This window comes from Rutidosis leptorrhynchoides, chromosome 2 (genome assembly GCF_046630445.1).
Source record: "Rutidosis leptorrhynchoides isolate AG116_Rl617_1_P2 chromosome 2, CSIRO_AGI_Rlap_v1, whole genome shotgun sequence".
NCBI lineage: Eukaryota > Viridiplantae > Streptophyta > Magnoliopsida > Asterales > Asteraceae > Rutidosis > Rutidosis leptorrhynchoides.
The window spans coordinates 634,300,823-634,323,326 of NC_092334.1; the positions used below are offsets into that span (position 1 = coordinate 634,300,823).

The 22,504-nt window shown below is 33.1% G+C and overlaps 1 protein-coding gene across 1 annotated transcript; it reads left to right on the top strand.

Annotated features, from left to right (window-relative positions):
- Positions 1–7,419: 7,419 nt before the first annotated feature.
- Positions 7,420–20,297, top strand: LOC139890103 (uncharacterized). The gene is made up of 2 exons (XM_071873004.1): positions 7,420–8,849; positions 19,409–20,297. The coding sequence occupies exons 1-2, from the start codon at positions 7,420–7,422 to the stop codon at positions 20,295–20,297; spliced, it is 2,319 nt and encodes a 772-aa protein (XP_071729105.1).
- Positions 20,298–22,504: the final 2,207 nt, after the last annotated feature.

The following is a 22,504-nucleotide window of genomic DNA, read 5'->3' on the forward strand; positions in this document are numbered from 1 at the left end:
TTCTTTCACCCGCATTTGATGATACCCGGAACGTAAGTCAATCTTTGAATAAACAGACGAGCCTTGTAGTTGATCAAATAAGTCATCGATTCTCGGTAGTGGGTAGCGGTTCTTGATGGTAAGTTTGTTCAACTCTCGGTAGTCGATACACAACCTGAATGTACCATCTTTCTTCTTGACAAACAAAACAGGATCTCCCCACGGTGATGTGCTTGGTCGAATGAAACCACGCTCTAAAAGTTCTTGTAATTGGCTTTGCAGTTCTTTCATCTCGCTGGGTGCGAGTCTGTAAGGAGCACGAGCTATTGGTGCAGCTCCTGGTACAAGATCTATTTGAAATTCAACGGATCGATGTGGGGGTAATCCCGGTAATTCTTTCGGAAATACATCGGGAAATTCTTTTGCAATGGGAACATCATTGATGCTCTTTTCTTCAGTTTATACTTTCTCGACGTGTGCTAGAACAGCATAGCAACCTTTTCTTATTAGTTTTTGTGCCTTCAAATTACTAATAAGATGTAGCTTCGTGTTGCCCTTTTCTCCGTACACCATTAAGGGTTTTCCTTTTTCTCGTATAATGCGAATTGCATTTTTGTAACAAACGATCTCCGCTTTCACTTCTTTCAACCGGTCCATACCGATTATCACATCAAAACTCCCTAACTCTACTGGTATCAAATCAATCTTAAATGTTTCGCTAACCAGTTTAATTTCTCGATTCCGACATATATTATCTGCTGAAATTAATTTACCATTTGCTAATTCGAGTAAAAATTTACTATCCAAAGGCGTCAATGGACAACTTAATTTAGCACAAAAATCTCTACTCATATAGCTTCTATCCGCACCCGAATCAAATAAAACGTAAGCAGATTTATTGTCAATAAGAAACGTACCCGTAACAAGCTTCGGGTCTTCCTGTGCCTCTACCGCATTAATATTGAAAACTCTTCCACGGCCTTGTCCATTCGTGTTCTCCTGGTTCGGGCAATTTCTAATAATGTGGCCCGGTTTTCCACATTTATAACAAACTACATTGGCATAACTTGCTCCGACACTACTTGCTCCGCCATTACTCGTTCCGACACCATTTGTTCCTTTCGTTCTATTAACCCCTGGTCCGTAGACCTCACACTTCGCCGCGCTATGACCATTTCTTTTACACTTGTTGCAAAATTTGGTGCAGAACCCCGAGTGATTCTTTTCACACCTTTGGCATAGCTGCTTCTGATTGTTGTTGTTGTTGCGGTTATTATTGTTGTTGGGATGATTGTTGTAGTTGCTGTTGTTGTTGTTGTTGTTGTTGTTGGGCCGTTTGTTGTAGTTGCGATTGATGTTGCGATTGTTGGGATAATTGTTGCGATTATTGTTGTAATTGCTGTTGTTGTTGTATTGGTGATTCTTATCACCATTTTCCTCCCACTTTCTTTTGACTTGCTTCACATTGGCCTCTTCAGCAGTCTGTTCTTTAATTCTTTCTTCAATCTGGTTCACTAGTTTGTGAGCCATTCTACATGCCTGTTGTATGGAGGCGGGCTCGTGTGAACTTATATCTTCTTGGATTCTTTCCGGTAATCCTTTCACAAACGCGTCGATCTTCTCTTCCTCATCTTCGAATGCTCCCGGACACAATAGGCACAATTCTGTGAATCGTCTTTCGTACGTGGTAATATCAAATCCTTGGGTTCGTAACCCTCTAAGTTCTGTCTTGAGCTTATTGACCTCGGTTCTGGGACGGTACTTCTCGTTCATCAAGTGCTTGAATGCTGACCACGGTAGTGCGTACGCATCATCTTGTCCCACTTGCTCTAGATAGGTATTCCACCATGTTAACGCAGAACCTGTGAAGGTATGCGTAGCGTACTTCACTTTGTCCTCTTCAGTACACTTACTTATGGCAAACACCGATTCAACCTTCTCGGTCCACCGTTTCAATCCGATCGGTCCTTCGGTTCCATCAAATTCCAAAGGTTTGCAGGCAGTGAATTCTTTGTAGGTGCATCCTACACGATTTCCTGTACTGCTAGATCCAAGGTTATTGTTGGTATGTAACGCAGCCTGTACTGCGGCTATGTTTGAAGCTAGAAAAGTACGGAATTCCTCTTCATTCATATTCACGGTGTGTCGAGTAGTCGGTGCCATTTCCTTCAAAATAGTTAAATGGAACAAGTTAATCATACAGAATATTAAGAGTAGTTAATAGTATTTCGTAGCATAATATGAACTCATTTATAAAAGCTTTTTCTTCATATTAGCGTTTTATAAGTTTAAATTCGGGTAGTACCTACCCGTTAAGTTCATACTTAGTAGCTAATATACAATTCAACTACTACAATTCTATATGAAAAACTGATTGTAATAATATTTCGCGTTCAAACTTTTATACAATATTTTACAAACTTACAATACCGCTTATTTTACATAAAGCATGAAATATAGCACACAATAACTTTGATACAAGATAGTTGTGAAGACAATTCTAGCTAGTACACAAGTCGTTCGGCAAAGGCAATAAAGACACGTAATTCATACGTCCAGAAACAAGTCATGCATTCTGGTTTTACTAGGACTACTTCCCATCCTTGGTCTTGTGCAACATAACCGTTATGGCCGTTGATAAGACAGCGTGTTGTAACGTCATCAAAGGGACGAGGGTTACGTAATGTCCAACAGTCCCGTAATAATCTAAAAACCTCATTTCTTACCCCAATTACCGACTCCGTCACTTGTGGAAACGTTTTGTTTAATAGTTGTAGCCCGATGTTCTTGTTCTCACTTTGGTGAGAAGCGAACATTACTAATCCGTAAGCATAACATGCTTCTTTATGTTGCATGTTAGCCGCTTTTTCTAAATCACGAAGTCCAATATTCGGATATATTGAGTCAAAATAATTTCTTAACCCGTTGCGTAAAATAGCATTTGGGTTCCCCGCAATATATGCGTCAAAGTAAACACATCGTAACTTATGGGTTTCCCAATGTGATATCCCCCATCTTTCAAATGAAAGTCTCTTATAAACCAAGACATTCTTGGAACGTTCTTCGAATGTCTTACAAACTGATCTCGCCTTAAATAGTTGTGCCGAAGAATTCTGGCCGACTCTAGACAAGATTTCATCAATCATGTCTACGGGTAGGTCTCTTAAAATATTGGGTTGTCTATCCATTTTGTGTTTTTAAACTGTAAAATAGACAAGAGTTAGTTTCATAAAAAAAAATACTTATTAATACAAGCAATTTTTACATATATCATAAAGCATAAGAACACTATATTACATATATTACACCACACGAATACAACTATCTTATTCCGACTCGCTCGTTTCTTCTTCTTCGGTTTTAGTTCGTTTTGCCAAGTTTCTAGGGATATATGATGTTCCCCTAATACGAGCCGTCGTTGTCCACATTGGTTTAGAAAAACCTGGTGGTTTAGAGGTTCCCGGGTCATTGTTACAACTTAAGGACTTCGGAGGTTGACGATACATATAAAGTTCATCGGGGTTGGAATTAGATTTCTCTATTTTTATGCCCTTTCCCTTATTATTTTCTTTTGCCTTTTTAAATTCAGTTGGGGTAATTTCTATAACATCATCGGAATTCTCGTCGGAATCCGATTCATCGGAGAATTGGTAATCCTCCCAATATTTTGCTTCCTTGGCGGAAACACCATTGACCATAATTAACTTTGGTCGGTTGGTTGAGGATTTTCTTTTACTTAACCGTTTTATTATTTCCCCCACCGGTTCTATTTCTTCATCCGGTTCCGATTCTTCTTCCGGTTCCGATTCTTCTTCCGGTTCCGACTCTTCTTCCGGTTCCTCTTCGGGAACTTGTGAATCAGTCCACAAATCATTCCAATTTACATTTGACTCTTCATTATTATTAGGTGAGTCAATGGGACTTGTTCTAGAGGTAGACATCTATCACATAATATCAAACACGTTAAGAGATTAATATATCACATAATATTCATATGTTAAAAATATATAGTTTCCAACAAAAATGTTAAGCAATCATTTTTAAAGAAAACACGGTCGAAGTCCAGACTCACTAATGCATCCTAACAAACTCGATAAGACACACTAATGCAAATTTTCTGGTTCTCTAAGACCAACGCTCTGATACCAACTGAAATGTCCCGTTCTTATTGATTAAAAACGTTCCATATTAATTGATTTCGTTGCGAGGTTTTGACCTCTATATGAGACGTTTTTCAAAGACTGCATTCATTTTTAAAACAAACCATAACCTTTATTTCATAAATAAAGGTTTAAAAAGCTTTACGTAGATTATCAAATAATGATAATCTAAAATATCCTGTTTACACACGACCATTACATAATGGTTTACAATACAAATATGTTACATCGAAATCAGTTTCTTGAATGCAGTTTTTACACAATATCATACAAACATGGACTCCAAATCTTGTCCTTATTTTAGTATGCAACAGCGGAAGCTCTTAATATTCACCTGAGAATAAACATGCTTTAAACGTCAACAAAAATGTTGGTGAGTTATAGGTTTAACCTATATATATCAAATCGTAACAATAGACCACAAGATTTCATATTTCAATACACATCCCATACATAGAGATAAAAATCATTCATATGGTGAACACCTGGTAACCGACAATAACAAGATGCATATATAAGAATATCCCCATCATTCCGGGACACCCTTCGGATATGATATAAATTTCGAAGTACTAAAGCATCCGGTACTTTGGATGGGGTTTGTTAGGCCCAATAGATCTATCTTTAGGATTCGCGTCAATTAGGGTGTCTGTTCCCTAATTCTTAGATTACCAGACTTAATAAAAAGGGGCATATTCGATTTCGATAATTCAACCATAGAATGTAGTTTCACGTACTTGTGTCTATTTTGTAAATCATTTATAAAACCTGCATGTATTCTCATCCCAAAAATATTAGATTTTAAAAGTGGGACTATAACTCACTTTCACAGATTTTTACTTCGTCAGGAAGTAAGACTTGGCCACTGTTGATTCACGAACCTATAACAATATATACATATATATTAAAGTATGTTCAAAGTATATTTACAACACTTTTAATATATTTTGATGTTTTAAGTTTATTAAGTCAGCTGTCCTCGTTAGTAACCTATAACTAGTTGTCCACAGTTAGATGTACAGAAATAAATCGATAAATATTATCTTGAATCAATCCACGACCCAGTGTATACGTATCTCAGTATTGATCACAACTCAAACTATATATATTTTGGAATCAACCTCAACCCTGTATAGCTAACTCCAACATTCACATATAGAGTGTCTATGGTTGTTCCGAAATATATATAGATGTGTCGACATGATAGGTCGAAACATTGTATACGTGTCTATGGTATCTCAAGATTACATAATATACAATACAAGTTGATTAAGTTATGGTTGGAATAGATTTGTTACCAATTTTCACGTAGCTAAAATGAGAAAAATTATCCAATCTTGTTTTACCCATAACTTCTTCATTTTAAATCCGTTTTGAGTGAATCAAATTGCTATGATTTCATATTGAACTCTATTTTATGAATCTAAACAGAAAAAGTATAGGTTTATAGTCGGAAAAATAAGTTACAAGTCGTTTTTGTAAAGGTAGTCATTTCAGTCGAAAGAACGACGTCTAGATGACCATTTTAGAAAACATACTTCCACTTTGAGTTTAACCATAATTTTTGGATATAGTTTCATGTTCATAATAAAAATCATTTTCTCAGAATAACAACTTTTAAATCAAAGTTTATCATAGTTTTTAATTAACTAACCCAAAACAGCCCGCGGTGTTACTACGACGGCGTAAATCCGGTTTTACGGTGTTTTTCGTGTTTCCAGGTTTTAAATCATTAAGTTAGCATATCATATAGATATAGAACATGTGTTTAGTTGATTTTAAAAGTCAAGTTAGAAGGATTAACTTTTGTTTGCGAACAAGTTTAGAATTAACTAAACTATGTTCTAGTGATTACAAGTTTAAACCTTCGAATAAGATAGCTTTATATGTATGAATCGAATGATGTTATGAACATCAATACTACCTTAATTTCCTTGGATAAACCTACTGGAAAAGAGAAAAATGGATCTAGCTTCAATGGATCCTTGGATGGCTCGAAGTTCTTGAAGCAGAATCATGACACGAAAACAAGTTCAAGTAAGATCATCACTTGAAATAAGATTGTTATAGTTATAGAAATTGAACCAAAGTTTGAATATGATTATTACCTTGTATTAGAATGATAACCTACTGTAAGAAACAAAGATTTCTTGAGGTTGGATGATCACCTTACAAGATTGGAAGTGAGCTACCAAACTTGAAAGTATTCTTGATTTTATGAAACTAGAACTTTTGGAATTTATGAAGAACACTTAGAACTTGAAGATAGAACTTGAGAGAGATCAATTAGATAAAGAAAATTGAAGAATGAAAGTGTTTGTAGGTGTTTTTGGTCGTTGGTGTATGGATTAGATATAAAGGATATGTAATTTTGTTTTCATGTAAATAAGTCATGAATGATTACTCATATTTTTGTAATTTTATGAGATATTTCATGCTAGTTGCCAAATGATGGTTCCCATATGTGTTAGGTGACTCACATGGGCTGCTAAGAGCTGATCATTGGAGTGTATATACCAATAGTACATACATCTAAAAGCTGTGTATTGTACGAGTACGAATACGGGTGCATACGAGTAGAATTGTTGATGAAACTGAACGAGGATGTAATTGTAAGCATTTTTGTTAAGTAGAAGTATTTTGATAAGTGTATTGAAGTCTTTCAAAAGTGTATAAATACATATTAAAACACTACATGTATATACATTTTAACTGAGTCGTTAAGTCATCGTTAGTCGTTACATGTAAGTGTTGTTTTGAAACCTTTAGGTTAACGATCTTGTTAAATGTTGTTAACCCAATGTTTATAATATCAAATGAGATTTTAAATTATTATATTATCATGATATTATCATGTATGAATATCTCTTAATATGATATATATACATTAAATGTCTTTACAACGATAATCGTTACATATATGTCTCGTTTAAAAATCATTAAGTTAGTAGTCTTGTTTTTACATATGTAGTTCATTGTTAATATACTTTATGATATGTTTTCTTATCATAGTATCATGTTAACTATATATATATATATCCATATATATGTCATCATATAGTTTTTACAAGTTTTAACGTTCGTGAATCACTGATCAACTTGGGTGGTCAATTGTCTATATGAAACATATTTCAATTAATCAAGTCTTAACAAGTTTGATTGCTTAACATGTTGGAAACATTTAATCATGTAAATATCAATCTCAATTAATATATATAAACATGGAAAAGTTCGGGTCACTACATTGACAACCAAGGTTAACTGTATGCAGTTAAACGAAATGGCGTATAATTATGTAGGTGTGAGTCAAAGATCACACACGTTAAAAATGTTCTTGTGGGTTCTTTTCAATGGAAATGAATGGAAAAGTGAAGTTACTGATGATAACACTTTGGAAACAATATATTTTTATTCTCAGAATGATCCAAATTACGAGGCTCAAATTGAAATTCAGTTTGAGGAAGTTTTTTCAACCACCCAAGGTTCGGGTTATGTTGATCTTATTCAAACTTTGGAGGGTGGTCAATCAACATCAAACCTCCATTCAACAGTGGTTGAATATGAACAAGAACGAAGAGACGAAGTAGAAAATGTAGTAGACCCTGATGATGGTATGTCTACTGCAACCGACGATATAGTTTCTGAATATAGCGTTGAAGATAATGTTTCGGGTGACGAAGGTAGAGAGGAGCAAGTGGAACCACAATTGGAACCTGCCCCAGTTTCACGTTTTGGGTTTGTTAATTCAGGTGAGGGTAGTAATAGTTTTCCATACGATGACGACCAAGAAGCTTCATGGGTTTTTTATGATAAGGAGATCGGTATTGTTTCCAAAGGAATGGTGTTCCAGAACAAATCCGAACTTATTTATGCTGTTCGAAAATGGAATATACAGCATAATAGAGAAATAGTTGTTACACAAAGCAAGCCGGGTTATTGGCAAGCACATTGTAGAACAACTAGCTCAAGTTTTAAGGGTCCACAAGAAAGATACCATTGTGCCTGGAGTGTTAGTGGTTCGTCTCACAATCGATCTAAGTTATGGAAAATAACAAAATGGAAAGATGAACACACGTGTTATGGACACGTATCAGAAAACAACAATCGTTGTTTAACCGCTAGCTTAATTGCTACTGAAATTGAACATCAAATATGTGTATACGTTGCTTATCCTGTTAAAAACATCCAAGCCCAAATAAAAAATACATGGCATGTGGATGTCCGTTACAGCAAAGCATGGAACGCTAGGCGTATTGCAATCGAACGATTGTTTGGAACTTGGGAAAGTAACTTTATTCATTTACCAAATTATATAAATGAATTAGTTACTACCAATCCAGACACAATTGTTGTGTTTGAAAATAGACCTGAAATTTATGAAGGTTTCGCCACCTTTAAATTTGTGTTTTGGGCATTCGGTCCAGCCATTAAAGCGTTTAAACTGTGTATTCCAATGATTTGCATCGATGGCACCCATTTGAAAGGTAGTTATAAGGGTAAACTGTTAACATCGGTTGCCAAAAATGCTAACAATCAAATTCTACCTATTGCCTTTGTCCTAGTTGATGAAGAAAGTAACGAAAGTTGGTCTTGGTTTTTGCAAATGCTCCAAGAAAATGTTATTGGAGACGAAAATTTGTGTGTCATCTTTGATCGACACCAAGGTATCTTACATGCAATGGGTGCTCAAACATATGGTTGGGAACATAGGTACTGTAGTGACCCAGAAATTTCCGATCAAATTTAAACTTTAATCTTTATATGTATCCGACACGATAAGCAAAATCTGTAATGTTGAGTCTCGAAAAGTTTGAAAACTATATTCATGTAATCAATTACCCTTTGACCATGTCTGACGATTCACGAACAAAAATGTGTAAATAGAAATGTATGTGTATGTACATATGTGTATTTTTTTTAAGCTAAGAAATATTGATAAAACATTTAAGAGCTTGGTGATACAAAAATAGATTATGAGATTATTATGTGACTTGAAAGCATTGAACGAATTAGTTGATATGAATATAAGCTACGAGATCTATTTTATGAACATAGAAATGCTATCACAGTAGTTAGTGAATAATACTTTACTTGAACGTATTTGTTCGATGTAAGTTTATCAATGAGATTAAAAGATAATATCAAGTGATTGATTTATCAGGTACATTGAATTATAATTACGAGTCTTTGTTATGAGGTCCACTTGAATTAGAAAACTCTTACTTTTAACGGTATTCGGAATATTTAGTAAAGTGATTCCATGTAAGAACAAAAGTGTTATTATTGAGGATTAGACAGAGGTTAGCGGAGAGTCTCGTTTAATTATCAAAAGCGTACCTTGCAATGATTGACTTGTGTCACTTGGTAGGTTAATTATTTAGTTTTCTTAATATTGAAGACGTTTTACGATATAGATGAAACCTTTTAAAGAATGATTTTGAATATAACTAATTCTGGAAAACTAAATTATATTTATTCAATTTAGTACAAACACATTTTTTTTCGATATAATAGAATTTGATTATAAAATATTTTTATGGATTTTCAATGATATAAAAATAAAAATAAATATAAAATAAAGATTTCTAATGAGCACCAAAAGACTACAACATTTCATCACAAGATTGAAAGTTAAAATGTTGGAAATCACTAAACCTGCGCACTTGCACGAGAAAAATCATAACTAAATCATACTGACTCGAAAAAGGGTGATTCCGGTGTCCAAACGACCGTAACTCAAAAATCTACAACTTTCATGAAGACACCATACACGAATCGTGTACCTATCTACACGAAACGTGTAATCTTGTGCCGACATATTTTGGTGGCGGCTCACTATGCAACATGTTTTTAATTTTTATTAATATTATATTATATTATTATATTATTTATAAATCTATATATATAGGATCGATCATAATTGTTTTCTAACTATCTATCTCTCACACTCTCTCTATAATTATATTTATTATTATTATTGTTAGTGTTATTATTATTATTATTATTAGTATTATTTTACATAAAATACTACGACGAGGTCATGGGCGAGTTATTTCAAAACGGGTTTTATGAGCGGGATAGAGCTAAGGAAATTATGAGTTATGGTTATGGAGGTGATGGGTATTGTTCATGGGTATGCTTGTGAGGTTAAACTAGTGTTTGTCACCTCCATTGCGTCTACGTACCTTTCCTACAATATTGAACCTCAATATTGATACGTGAGTACTCCTAATTTAATTTTTACATACTAATAGTGTATCCCTGACTAGTGCTTGAGAAAATAGGATTATGCATGCTTGTAAATTTGATAGTGCCCTTAGATAGGTTATGCCGAATCTTAAAGGTTGTTATATTATAGTTGAAGGAAGATATAAGATTTGCATGTCCTTAAAAAGCTAGAAAAAAATTAAGAACTTTTCCTTTAGATGCCAAATAGATTTGATGGACGGATTAAAAGTTATAGTCAATTAAAATTTCGTAAAAATGATTATTATCGTCGTTAATATCGTTGTCTTAATTTTTTTTTATCAAATTGTTATTATTCCAAAATAACACGACTGTTACTTATTATTATTATCAATACTATATTATTAACTAGAAATGTAATACAAATTATATAACTACCTTAATAGAATCTATCGCAGTATTTTTATGATATTAAATGAACTTTATAAGTTTTATTACTTAAGATATATAAAAGTATATTTTAATATAAAATTTTATTTATAAACGAATTATATTATTTACTTTATTAAATCTTTAAAAAAAAAATATTTTAAAAATATAAAACGACGATATTTAAATTATATAATAAAACATTTATAAAGTTTTGAAATCATTTGGAGTTAAACTAATTTTTGTCGACCTTTGCATACTAGACTCGAGCATTAGGATTGTGGTACACTATGACTTAACTTAATGTATTAGACAAATATTGACAAATACATAATTATATATAAATAATTTAGGTTCGTGAATCCAAGGCCAACCTTACACTTGTTCAATGATGTTATATGTATTTTTACTACAAAATACAGTATGGTGAGTTTCATTTGCCTTTTTACCCTTTATATTTTTGGGCTGAGAATACATGCGCAACTTTTATAAATGTTTGACGAAATAGACACAAGTAATTGAAACTACATTCTATGGTTGAATTATCGAAATCGAATATGCCCCTTTTTATTAAAGTCTGGTAATCTAAGAATTAGGGAACAGACACCCTAATTGACGCGAATCCTAAAGATAGATCTATTGGGCCTAACAAACCCCATCCAAAGTACCGGATGCTTTAGTACTTCGAAATTTATATCATGTCCGAAGGAGGATCCCGGAATGATAGGGGATATTCTTATATGTATCTAGTTAATGTCGGTTACCAGGTGTTCACCATATGAATGATTATTTTTGTCTCTATGCATGGGACGTATATTTATGAGAACTGGAAATGAAATTCGTGTGGTCTATTAAAATGATGGAAATAAATGATTATGATAAACTAATGAACTCACCAACCTTTTGGTTGACACTTTAAAGCATGTTTATTCTCAGGTGTTAAAGAAATCTTCCGCTGTGCATTTGCTCATTTTAAAGATATTACTTGGAGTCTTTCATAGCATATTTCGAAGAACGTTGCATTCGTGTCATTGAGTTCATCAAAGATTATTATTAAATCAATTTATAGTTGGATAGTGGATATTATGAAATGGTATGCATGCCTGTCAATTTTCGATGTAAAGAAAGATTGTCTTTTAAAAACGAATGCAATGTTTGTAAAATGTATAATATAGAGGTCAAATACCTCGCAATGTAATCAACTATTGTGAATCGTTTATAATGTATATGAACGGGTCCTTTCAGTTGGTATCAGAGCGGTGGTCTTAGCGAACCAGATCTGCATTAGTGTGTCTAACTGATAAGTCGTTAGGATACATTAGTGAGTCTGGACTTCGACCGTGTCTGCATGTCAAAAGTTTTGCTTATCATTTCGTGTCGAAAATTACCTGCTTATCATTTTTAAGTCTAGACGCGCTTTCCTGCATTTATTGCATAATAGTGTATAGACGAATTCTTATCTTAGCATATCTGATACTGTGAACTTTGACTGACATTTTTCAAAGATTCTCCGTAATTTATAGGATTTTGGTATTATATATACATATGTAAATTATGTATAGAAAGATATCAAATCTAACTCCTATAATCTATTTCATATCAAAAATTCATTCCCTTGATCATACGAGATGGATCCCTCAACCAGTTCGAATTCCTCAGATTACGACAGCTATTCCGATATGGAGTCTCATTCCAGCTCCGAAAGCAGTATGACCGGAATAGATCAACCAATCAGTCATCACCTATTCTGGATGAAATGGGGATGGGTTCGTAGCCTCCTCAATTATTGGAGACAAGAAGAAGGTGATCCTTTCCATCCACCAAATTGCCCTATTGACAATGAACCTGAAGCACTTACCGGCGAACCTGTTCGAGAAACCATTTTCTCTCTCATCTCCAGAGTATCTCGTCACGATTATATACTACACCAAATTCTTGATTATATTTATCCGCTCGTCCGAACCGACGATCACCCCGGTGTAATAGAAGAAGTTAACGAGCTTCGCGCTCGGGTAGTGGCTTTGGAGAATACGGTGCGAAGGTTACAAACACCATCAGCAGCACCAGCAGCGTAACCAGTACCGCCAGTAACATCCACATCGCAAGTCTCAATACTAAAAGCACCAGCAGCATCACCGACATCAACATCAACCACCATTATTAACATCAACAGGATCATTACCACCACCAACAATCACATCCGCATCACACACCTCAATATCCCAATCTGTATATCGGATATCAACGTCACACGCACCAAAGATACCAAGGAGTACCAACAACAACAAACGATGAAGTATTGATTCATAACTTCATCGGAGAAACATTCTGTGGTGATTAGGTAATCTCTAAAGTTTTAGAGATTATCTATCTCAGCCTTAACCGTAAACCAGATGAGTGGACAGAGATGATAGAGAGAAGAACCGAAACCCTAACAAGACTGGTGCGTAAGGTACAAGATAGACTTGTTTTACCAACATCATCAGCAGTACCAATAGCCTCACCAACACAGTCAATGCTGTCAACATTGTTAGAATCGTCAGCACCTCTAACCTCACAAGTTTCGCCAATTCAAGAATCACTGTGGAAACCATTACAAATTAATAACAAGTATATTGTATCAACGAGTTATGAAGTATTAACTCAGTTCCTCCGAAGAATTTATATGTATATTCTATAAAAAAATTTTTTTACCATAATAAATCTTTCTGTACTAAGCTATTATGTATGGAACTTAACTATCTGGTTAATTCATATTACTAATTTGCTATGATGTACATTCTTCGTTAACAATTTAATCATTGTTAACTACAATCTCTGCTTCAACTCAATGAATTTTATTTCATAATAAATCAAGTGTATCATTCAATAACATGTTTGATTATACACTTTCATCTTTGATATACCCGAAATTTACGGGAAAACAATATTCGTATCTTGCGAAGTTAGCAAGAGTTCCATGAGCATCAGCATGATTCACTAAGGAAATACATATAAATATTGAAGCATTGATTACATTAGTGAAATACTCCGCAAAGTTTATGTAATCTCTAATGTTTTAGAGAAAATTCATTTCTAATTCAATCCGAAAATCAAATGAGCTTAGTATGATATTAACTCATTGAATCTGTACTACATCTGAAGAAAATATACCCACATATATTTTCATAAAGATTGTAATGAGAATTCTTGTTCAAAATATTATTTGTGAAATTTTTTTTACGGGTAGGTAATACCCGAGAGATATATAAAATCACAATTAATATGTTACATTCTTCAATTCTGATTCAATAATCATCAACTAAACCAATACACATTCTTCTATAGAAATCAAAACAATCATACTCATTCGAATCTAATTACATATTCTGATTTTGGGAATTTCAGAATTCAACTCGAGATACAACCAAAATCATCACTCTTAGATCCTTATATTTTTCAAAGCTATACTTTGACTTCAAAACTGTGATAGCACATCACTTTTAATCGTAACACACAAGATGGATATGAGAAATCATTCGGGACTTAGGACGATTTCATCATTTGGATATTGACTATGACAATCTGCAATCAAAACCCTCCGAAATTCTAGAAGACACTTCAAATAATAAACAATTGAGATGATGATCCAACCACACGTTACCCGAAGTTTTGTACCTGAAAAACTCTCGAAACCAAAGTCATAATCTAACATGTACCTGCGTCGAATTCTTCTAGCAAGAACAACATTTCGATTCCTTTTCAAAGTAGCCAATTTTGTCACGGATCCAGCAAGTCAACTTCGATTTTTTCAGTCGGACCAGTCTTATTATAACCCTGATAGATACGTTGCCCTTTCGTCATTATTACTGGGGAACCTTTCATATTCCACCATATTACCACCAGCGTTTAATCATCTAAAACACGATTCTTCTGAACCCACCTCAGATTGATAACCAGAGATTCAGATATTATTGCATTAAATGCAGAGGAAACATAAAAATGGTAGATGGTTTAAACGGTCAAAAGTTTGATGATAAAAGATAGTGAGTTGGTAAAGCTCAGAAAAAGAAAGGATTTGGTACTGAAAAATGGATTGAGCAAAGTATGAAGGAAGCCATGGACAAATCACAGAGACTGAATCTGCCTTCAAAGGATCCAAATGATTCAGTGCCTGCTGAACTCGTTAGCGAACACCTTATTTCTTATTCTAAATCTCCACAGACAAATATTATTCATCATCATCATATCTTGAATATTCTAAGATATCATAGTATCTTTCATTATAAATATCCTTGATAATTCTGAAGATATTTTCATAAGTATTCTCATTTGAAATCAATTATCTCTCTGTAATATCTGCAACATAAAAAGAAACTGTGTTAGTTTCTAAATACTGAAAAATTCGAATATGAATGTTTTTGAAGTAGTGTTGGAAACTGATACATGAGTTAATATAATATAATGACACTTGATCAACGTCATTATATTACAGTAGGTCATGTTAAGTTTCTAATGGGATGTGATGATTCACAGCACCATCATCATGTGCCATTTACACGACTCTTACATTCGATCTAATCCTTAAACATAGCAAGAAAATATTTCTTGATGATTCGATCTTTTACAGGATATTCTGGTAATTTGACAAGTCAAAATCGCATCATTAAGATTTCCTTCTTAGAACATTAACTATGTTCATTCCGAAATTCATAACTGCAAATTCTGGACCATTACTCGCTTGACTCGAGGACGGGAAGAGGAAACGAAAGAATGAAGCTCCAAACTAGAAATTGGAGCATAAACCGCAGCAAATAAAAGAGAATATTAATTATGGGTGACAATGATTATAGAAGACAGATGCAGGGGCATCGAAATATAAGGGAAGATATAAAACTCAACAACCACCCTGAAGCTACAAACCGTGCATATCAATACGTATTGCCACGTAAAGGCACGGAAAAATTAATAACACTATAACCCCAAGATAATAGTAGAAGTAAATAAAATCTTCCGGTGGTAGATGAAAGAGAAGGATGACAGATGTAAAAATTAAGAGTATATCAAGGATCAAAATGGGATGGAGCATATTGACGAATGTTTTAAAGTATGAACTGAGGAGAAAGAATAGAAGGTGTGAGTTGTAAGGAAACAAAGAGGGTGGATTTATAGAAAAATATCCGACAGAGCAATCGGAACAGATTATTACATTTACTCAAAGAAGATCCTGATTTCCTAAGTCGCCGAAGAACCAAATCTTATTACGAAAATTTTCTTTAAATCCCTTAAATTCCGGAAATCAATCATAGCTACGTCATCAGTTAAAACAAATCTACATTTACTCATTTCGCTCTTTTACGATAGCTTCACTCATACGCTTCGAGAAATCGAATTATTTTATCCGTACTTCTTAATCATGATAAAACTCTATGTATCAGCTTATATTCGTCATAATAACATTCTTACTATTAGCTATGACGACCTCTATCAAATTTCGGGACGAAATTTCTTTTAACGGGTAGGTACTGTAGTGACCCGGAAATTTCCGATCAAATTTAAACTTTAATCTTTATATGTATCCGACACGATAAGCAAAATCTGTAATGTTGAGTCTCGAAAAGTTTGAAAACTATATTCATGTAATCAATTACCCTTTGACCATGTCTGACGATTCACGAACAAAAATGTGTAAATAGAAATGTATGTGTATGTACATATGTGTATTTTTTTTTTAAGCTAAGAAATATTGATAAAACATTTAAGAGCTTGGTGATACAAAAATAGATTATGAGATTATTATGTGACTTGAAAGCATTGAACGAATTAGTTGATATGAATATAAGCTACGAGATCTATTTTATGAACATAGAAATGCTATCACAGTAGTTAGTGAATAATACTTTACTTGAACGTATTTGTTCGATGTAAGTTTATCAATGAGATTAAAAGATAATATCAAGTGATTGATTTATCAGGTACATTGAATTATAATTACGAATCTTTGTTATGAGGTCCACTTGAATTAGAAAACTCTTACTTTTAACGGTATTCGGAATATTTAGTAAAGTGATTCCATGTAAGAACAAAAGTGTTATTATTGAGGATTAGACAGAGGTTAGCGGAGAGTCTCGTTTAATTATCAAAAGCGTACCTTGCAATGATTGACTTGTGTCACTTGGTAGGTTAATTATTTAGTTTTCTTAATATTGAAGACGTTTTACGATATAGATGAAACCTTTTAAAGAATGATTTTGAATATAACTAATTCTGGAAAACTAAATTATATTTATTCAATTTAGTACAAACACATTTTTTTTCGATATAATAGAATTTGATTATAAAATATTTTTATGGATTTTCAATGATATAAAAATAAAAATAAATATAAAATAAAGATTTCTAATGAGCACCAAAAGACTACAACATTTCATCACAAGATTGAAAGTTAAAATGTTGGAAATCACTAAACCTGCGCACTTGCACGAGAAAAATCATAACTAAATCATACTGACTCGAAAAAGGGTGATTCCGGTGTCCAAACGACCGTAACTCAAAAATCTACAACTTTCATGAAGACACCATACACGAATCGTGTACCTATCTACACGAAACGTGTAATCTTGTGCCGACATATTTTGGTGGCGGCTCACTATGCAACATGTTTTTAATTTTTATTAATATTATATTATATTATTATATTATTTATAAATCTATATATATAGGATCGATCATAATTGTTTTCTAACTATCTATCTCTCACACTCTCTCTATAATTATATTTATTATTATTATTGTTAGTGTTATTATTATTATTATTATTAGTATTATTTTACATAAAATACTACGACGAGGTCATGGGCGAGTTATTTCAAAACGGGTTTTATGAGCGGGATAGAGCTAAGGAAATTATGAGTTATGGTTATGGAGGTGATGGGTATTGTTCATGGGTATGCTTGTGAGGTTAAACTAGTGTTTGTCACCTCCATTGCGTCTACGTACCTTTCCTACAATATTGAACCTCAATATTGATACGTGAGTACTCCTAATTTAATTTTTACATACTAATAGTGTATCCCTGACTAGTGCTCGAGAAAATAGGATTATGCATGCTTGTAAATTTGATAGTGCCCTTAGATAGGTTATGCCGAATCTTAAAGGTTGTTATATTATAGTTGAAGGAAGATATAAGATTTGCATGTCCTTAAAAAGCTAGAAAAAAATTAAGAACTTTTCCTTTAGATGCCAAATAGATTTGATGGACGGATTAAAAGTTATAGTCAATTAAAATTTCGTAAAAATGATTATTATCGTCGTTAATATCGTTGTCTTAATTTTTTTTTATCAAATTGTTATTATTCCAAAATAACACGACTGTTACTTATTATTATTATCAATACTATATTATTAACTAGAAATGTAATACAAATTATATAACTACCTTAATAGAATCTATCGCAGTATTTTTATGATATTAAATGAACTTTATAAGTTTTATTACTTAAGATATATAAAAGTATATTTTAATATAAAATTTTATTTATAAACGAATTATATTATTTACTTTATTAAATCTTTAAAAAAAAAAATATTTTAAAAATATAAAACGACGATATTTAAATTATATAATAAAACATTTATAAAGTTTTGAAATCATTTGGAGTTAAACTAATTTTTGTCGACCTTTGCATACTAGACTCGAGCATTAGGATTGTGGTACACTATGACTTAACTTAATGTATTAGACAAATATTGACAAATACATAATTATATATAAATAATTTAGGTTCGTGAATCCAAGGCCAACCTTACACTTGTTCAATGATGTTATATGTATTTTTACTACAAAATACAGTATGGTGAGTTTCATTTGCCTTTTTACCCTTTATATTTTTGGGCTGAGAATACATGCGCAACTTTTATAAATGTTTGACGAAATAGACACAAGTAATTGAAACTACATTCTATGGTTGAATTATCGAAATCGAATATGCCCCTTTTTATTAAAGTCTGGTAATCTAAGAATTAGGGAACAGACACCCTAATTGACGCGAATCCTAAAGATAGATCTATTGGGCCTAACAAACCCCATCCAAAGTACCGGATGCTTTAGTACTTCGAAATTTATATCATGTCCGAAGGAGGATCCCGGAATGATAGGGGATATTCTTATATGTATCTAGTTAATGTCGGTTACCAGGTGTTCACCATATGAATGATTATTTTTGTCTCTATGCATGGGACGTATATTTATGAGAACTGGAAATGAAATTAGTGTGGTCTATTAAAATGATGGAAATAAATGATTATGATAAACTAATGAACTCACCAACCTTTTGGTTGACACTTTAAAGCATGTTTATTCTCAGGTGTTAAAGAAATCTTCCGCTGTGCATTTGCTCATTTTAAAGATATTACTTGGAGTCTTTCATAGCATATTTCGAAGAACGTTGCATTCGAGTCATTGAGTTCATCAAAGATTATTATTAAATCAATTTATAGTTGGATAGTGGATATTATGAAATGGTATGCATGCCTGTCAATTTTCGATGTAAAGAAAGATTGTCTTTTAAAAACGAATGCAATGTTTGTAAAATGTATAATATAGAGGTCAAATACCTCGCAATGTAATCAACTATTGTGAATCGTTTATAATGTATATGAACGGGTCCTTTCAGGTACTGCTTGCGCTACATTCGTAGTAACTTGTTGAGCAAACACACTAAAGTGAAATCGCTCAAACACTTGTGTTGGACAGTCGGTTCAACAACAAATCAAATATTGTACAAGAATGCTTTCAGGGCCATCAAACAAGCTAGTGTTGAGGCTTGGCAATATTTGCAAGATGCTGATGTAGGCAAATGGACTGTGTATAGGGACAGTCAGAGGAGTCGTTGGGGTAACACAATGACAAATATTGCTGAGTCACTCAACAATGTGTTCCATTATGCCCGAATGATGCCGATCAAAGCGTGTATCGAATATACCTTTGATTACACCAGACAACACTTCTACGACCAAAGTCGAGAAGCAAGGCTATGTAATTCACCACTTTCGAAGTACATGTTTAACATCTTTAACGAACGGGCAAAAAGAGCTCAACGTTACAAAACAACATGTTATCACGAAGAACAAGGTATCTACAAGGTTCATTCAACGTATCAAAGAAGTGGTGAGGGTGGCACTGATTACACAGTGGAGTTTAAAATGAAAAGGTGTTCATGTGGTATTTGGCAACACCAAAGATTACCTTGCTCTCATGCCATTTCTGTATGTAGCCATCTAAACGAGGATATAAATAAACAAATCAGTAAAAAGTATACAACTCCTACATGGAGAGAGCAATATAGTGATCATTTTAATCCTTTAAGAGATGCGAGCTACTGGACACATATAGAATGGAAAATTATGGCCGATCCATCAAGATTGATTAAGCACAGAGGGCGGAAGCAATCAAAACGTATGAAGAACCAGATGGATGAACGTGAAAAGCAAGTTCCAAAGTGTGGTATATGCAGAACTGAAGGTCATAACAGGAATACTTGTCCACGTACTAGAAACCCATAGGTTTTCATTAGTAATTTGTTGTATTTAGTTTGTTGTATCATGTTTCTTGTAGTTTGTTTCTTGTACTTTGTTTCTTATGAATAAAAAGGTGTTGTTGAAATAATAATATTGCCATTTTACCAATCTTATTCAAGTTACTAATCTATTACAAGTAACTTTAATTTATAAAAGGTCTAGGTGCATAATAGTATTCACCATGATTATCATACATCGTATCGAACTCTAGTGCGTCTTCAAAAACTCCAAATAAAACATACAACTCGATATTTTCTGAAAGTATACACGCTTTCCCTACTAATATATACCATTCTTCATCATAGCACATTGCTTCGGCTTCACTTGCTCTTGCTTTGTAGTAGTATATGTCCATTGAACGTGGATTCTTTGGTAGCTTTTCTCGAAGAAACTCATTCAACTTTTCCATATTAAAGCCCCGAACATCTACGTTATCAAACGTCATTTTAGGCCCTTTAAAGAGTTCCGTTTTATCATCATTCCATTCAAAATCACAACCATGATACACGTCAATTGATACGTATTTCGGATTCATTTTTTGTTATGTATTTATGAAACAATCACAGATCACTTTTATAATCCCGAATCTACATATAACCGAAGTTTTAAAATTCTATTTCAGACCTATCAGAAAATAGCATGCAAAACCGAAGTTTGAAACTTCGGTTTGTCAGGTACTAGACATGTCATAAAAAGCAATACTGTTACCTTTTACTATTACCTTTCACTGTTCGGCAGCTTTTACTGAAACCGAACTTTAAAAGGCCTGTTTTTCAATTTTAACTACACTATATAAACCGACATCTATTACAACAAACGGATGTATCACTCTATTCTCCCTTCTCCAAACATAAATTTTAATTTTGTAAACATAAACATGTCACCAATTCCTGTTCAAATAATGTCTATTGGAATGGACAGTTTTCAAAACAAAAAAAAGTTTTACTGGGGGTACAAATATAAGTACTTTCAAAATGTGGATGTTAGTCAGATGACAACAATTTCGAAGGTGTTTGAGTGGCTCAAAGAAAACATAACGGTTGAACATTCGGGCGTGATGTTCTGGAATGAAGGTAAAGGAAAATTCGAGCATCTTTGTGAGGAAGATGAATGGATTATGATAAAAAACGAAGCAATTGTGAAAAACCAACCTCTTCCATTGCATCTAATTTAATTATGTGTTAAATTTCTATGTGTTGTTTTAAATTATGTATTTTTATTTTCAAAAAAAAGTAACCGTGATTCTGATATTAATAAAAGTGTTGTTCAAAAAATTTGTATTTGCATCTTACTAATATTAATATTTTATTGTTTGTAATGTTATTATATATTATTAAAGTAATTTTAGCGTATGAAATTGTAAATTAACTATCAAAACCAAGTTATTTATAAGATTAGTGTTTAAAAAAAAAATTAAAAATACCAAAACCGAAGTTTGGAACTTCGGATTTGATAAAACCGAAGTTTGGAACTTCGGATTTGATAAAACCGAAGTTCCAAACTTCGGTATAGGGTTTCTGCTGACAGATCATCCAAAACCGAAGTTTGAAACTTCGGAAATGGCAAAACCGAAGTTCCAAACTTTGGTTTTACCATTTTTGCAACGATTTTGATTTAGTTTCCATTTTTAAAAGTTGGTTTGAAAAAATTACTATTTTAAAAAAAAATTCTTGAACCCACACGATACTTTTGTCAGTCTTATGTGTTTAATCACTGAACGTGTGTGCATGCTTCATGCTTGTACATTGATTTCAGGCCTTCAACATCTCAGAGTAATTGGCAAATAGAAGTACTAAGTAAGATGCACGTGTAAGTTTGAGCATGCCCAAGTATTGATGCATGCGTATAGATAGATATATGAATTTTCAATTTTGGAGAGGTCACCTGTTTTTGGACTCGAAACCAAAATTAGTTTATTAAAGATAGTTGTTGCATTATAGGATAAATATAATAATAAGGCCACTTGCAATGGTTCCCAAGTTTAACACACATTTTACCCGCCACATCAGCACAAAAACTTTAACATTACTTTCACTAAACTCTCACTATCATAAATTTCACAACCCCACTTTAACCCATTTAAAATATTATTTAAATACAAAATATAAATTAAAATAACACTCATGATCAAACAAAACAACACATGGGATCCACTTTTATCCACTTTTATGTGTTAAAGCTCTGTTGCAGTA

Excerpts from the sequence above, each read along its gene's own strand:
- LOC139890103 (XM_071873004.1), top strand. The coding sequence starts at position 7,420 with ATGGCGTATAATTATGTAGGTGTGAGTCAAAGATCACACACGTTAAAA. Across the intron at positions 8,850-19,408 it reads ACATATGGTTGGGAACATAG|GTACTGCTTGCGCTACATTC; the intron begins GTACTGTAGTGA and ends GGGTCCTTTCAG.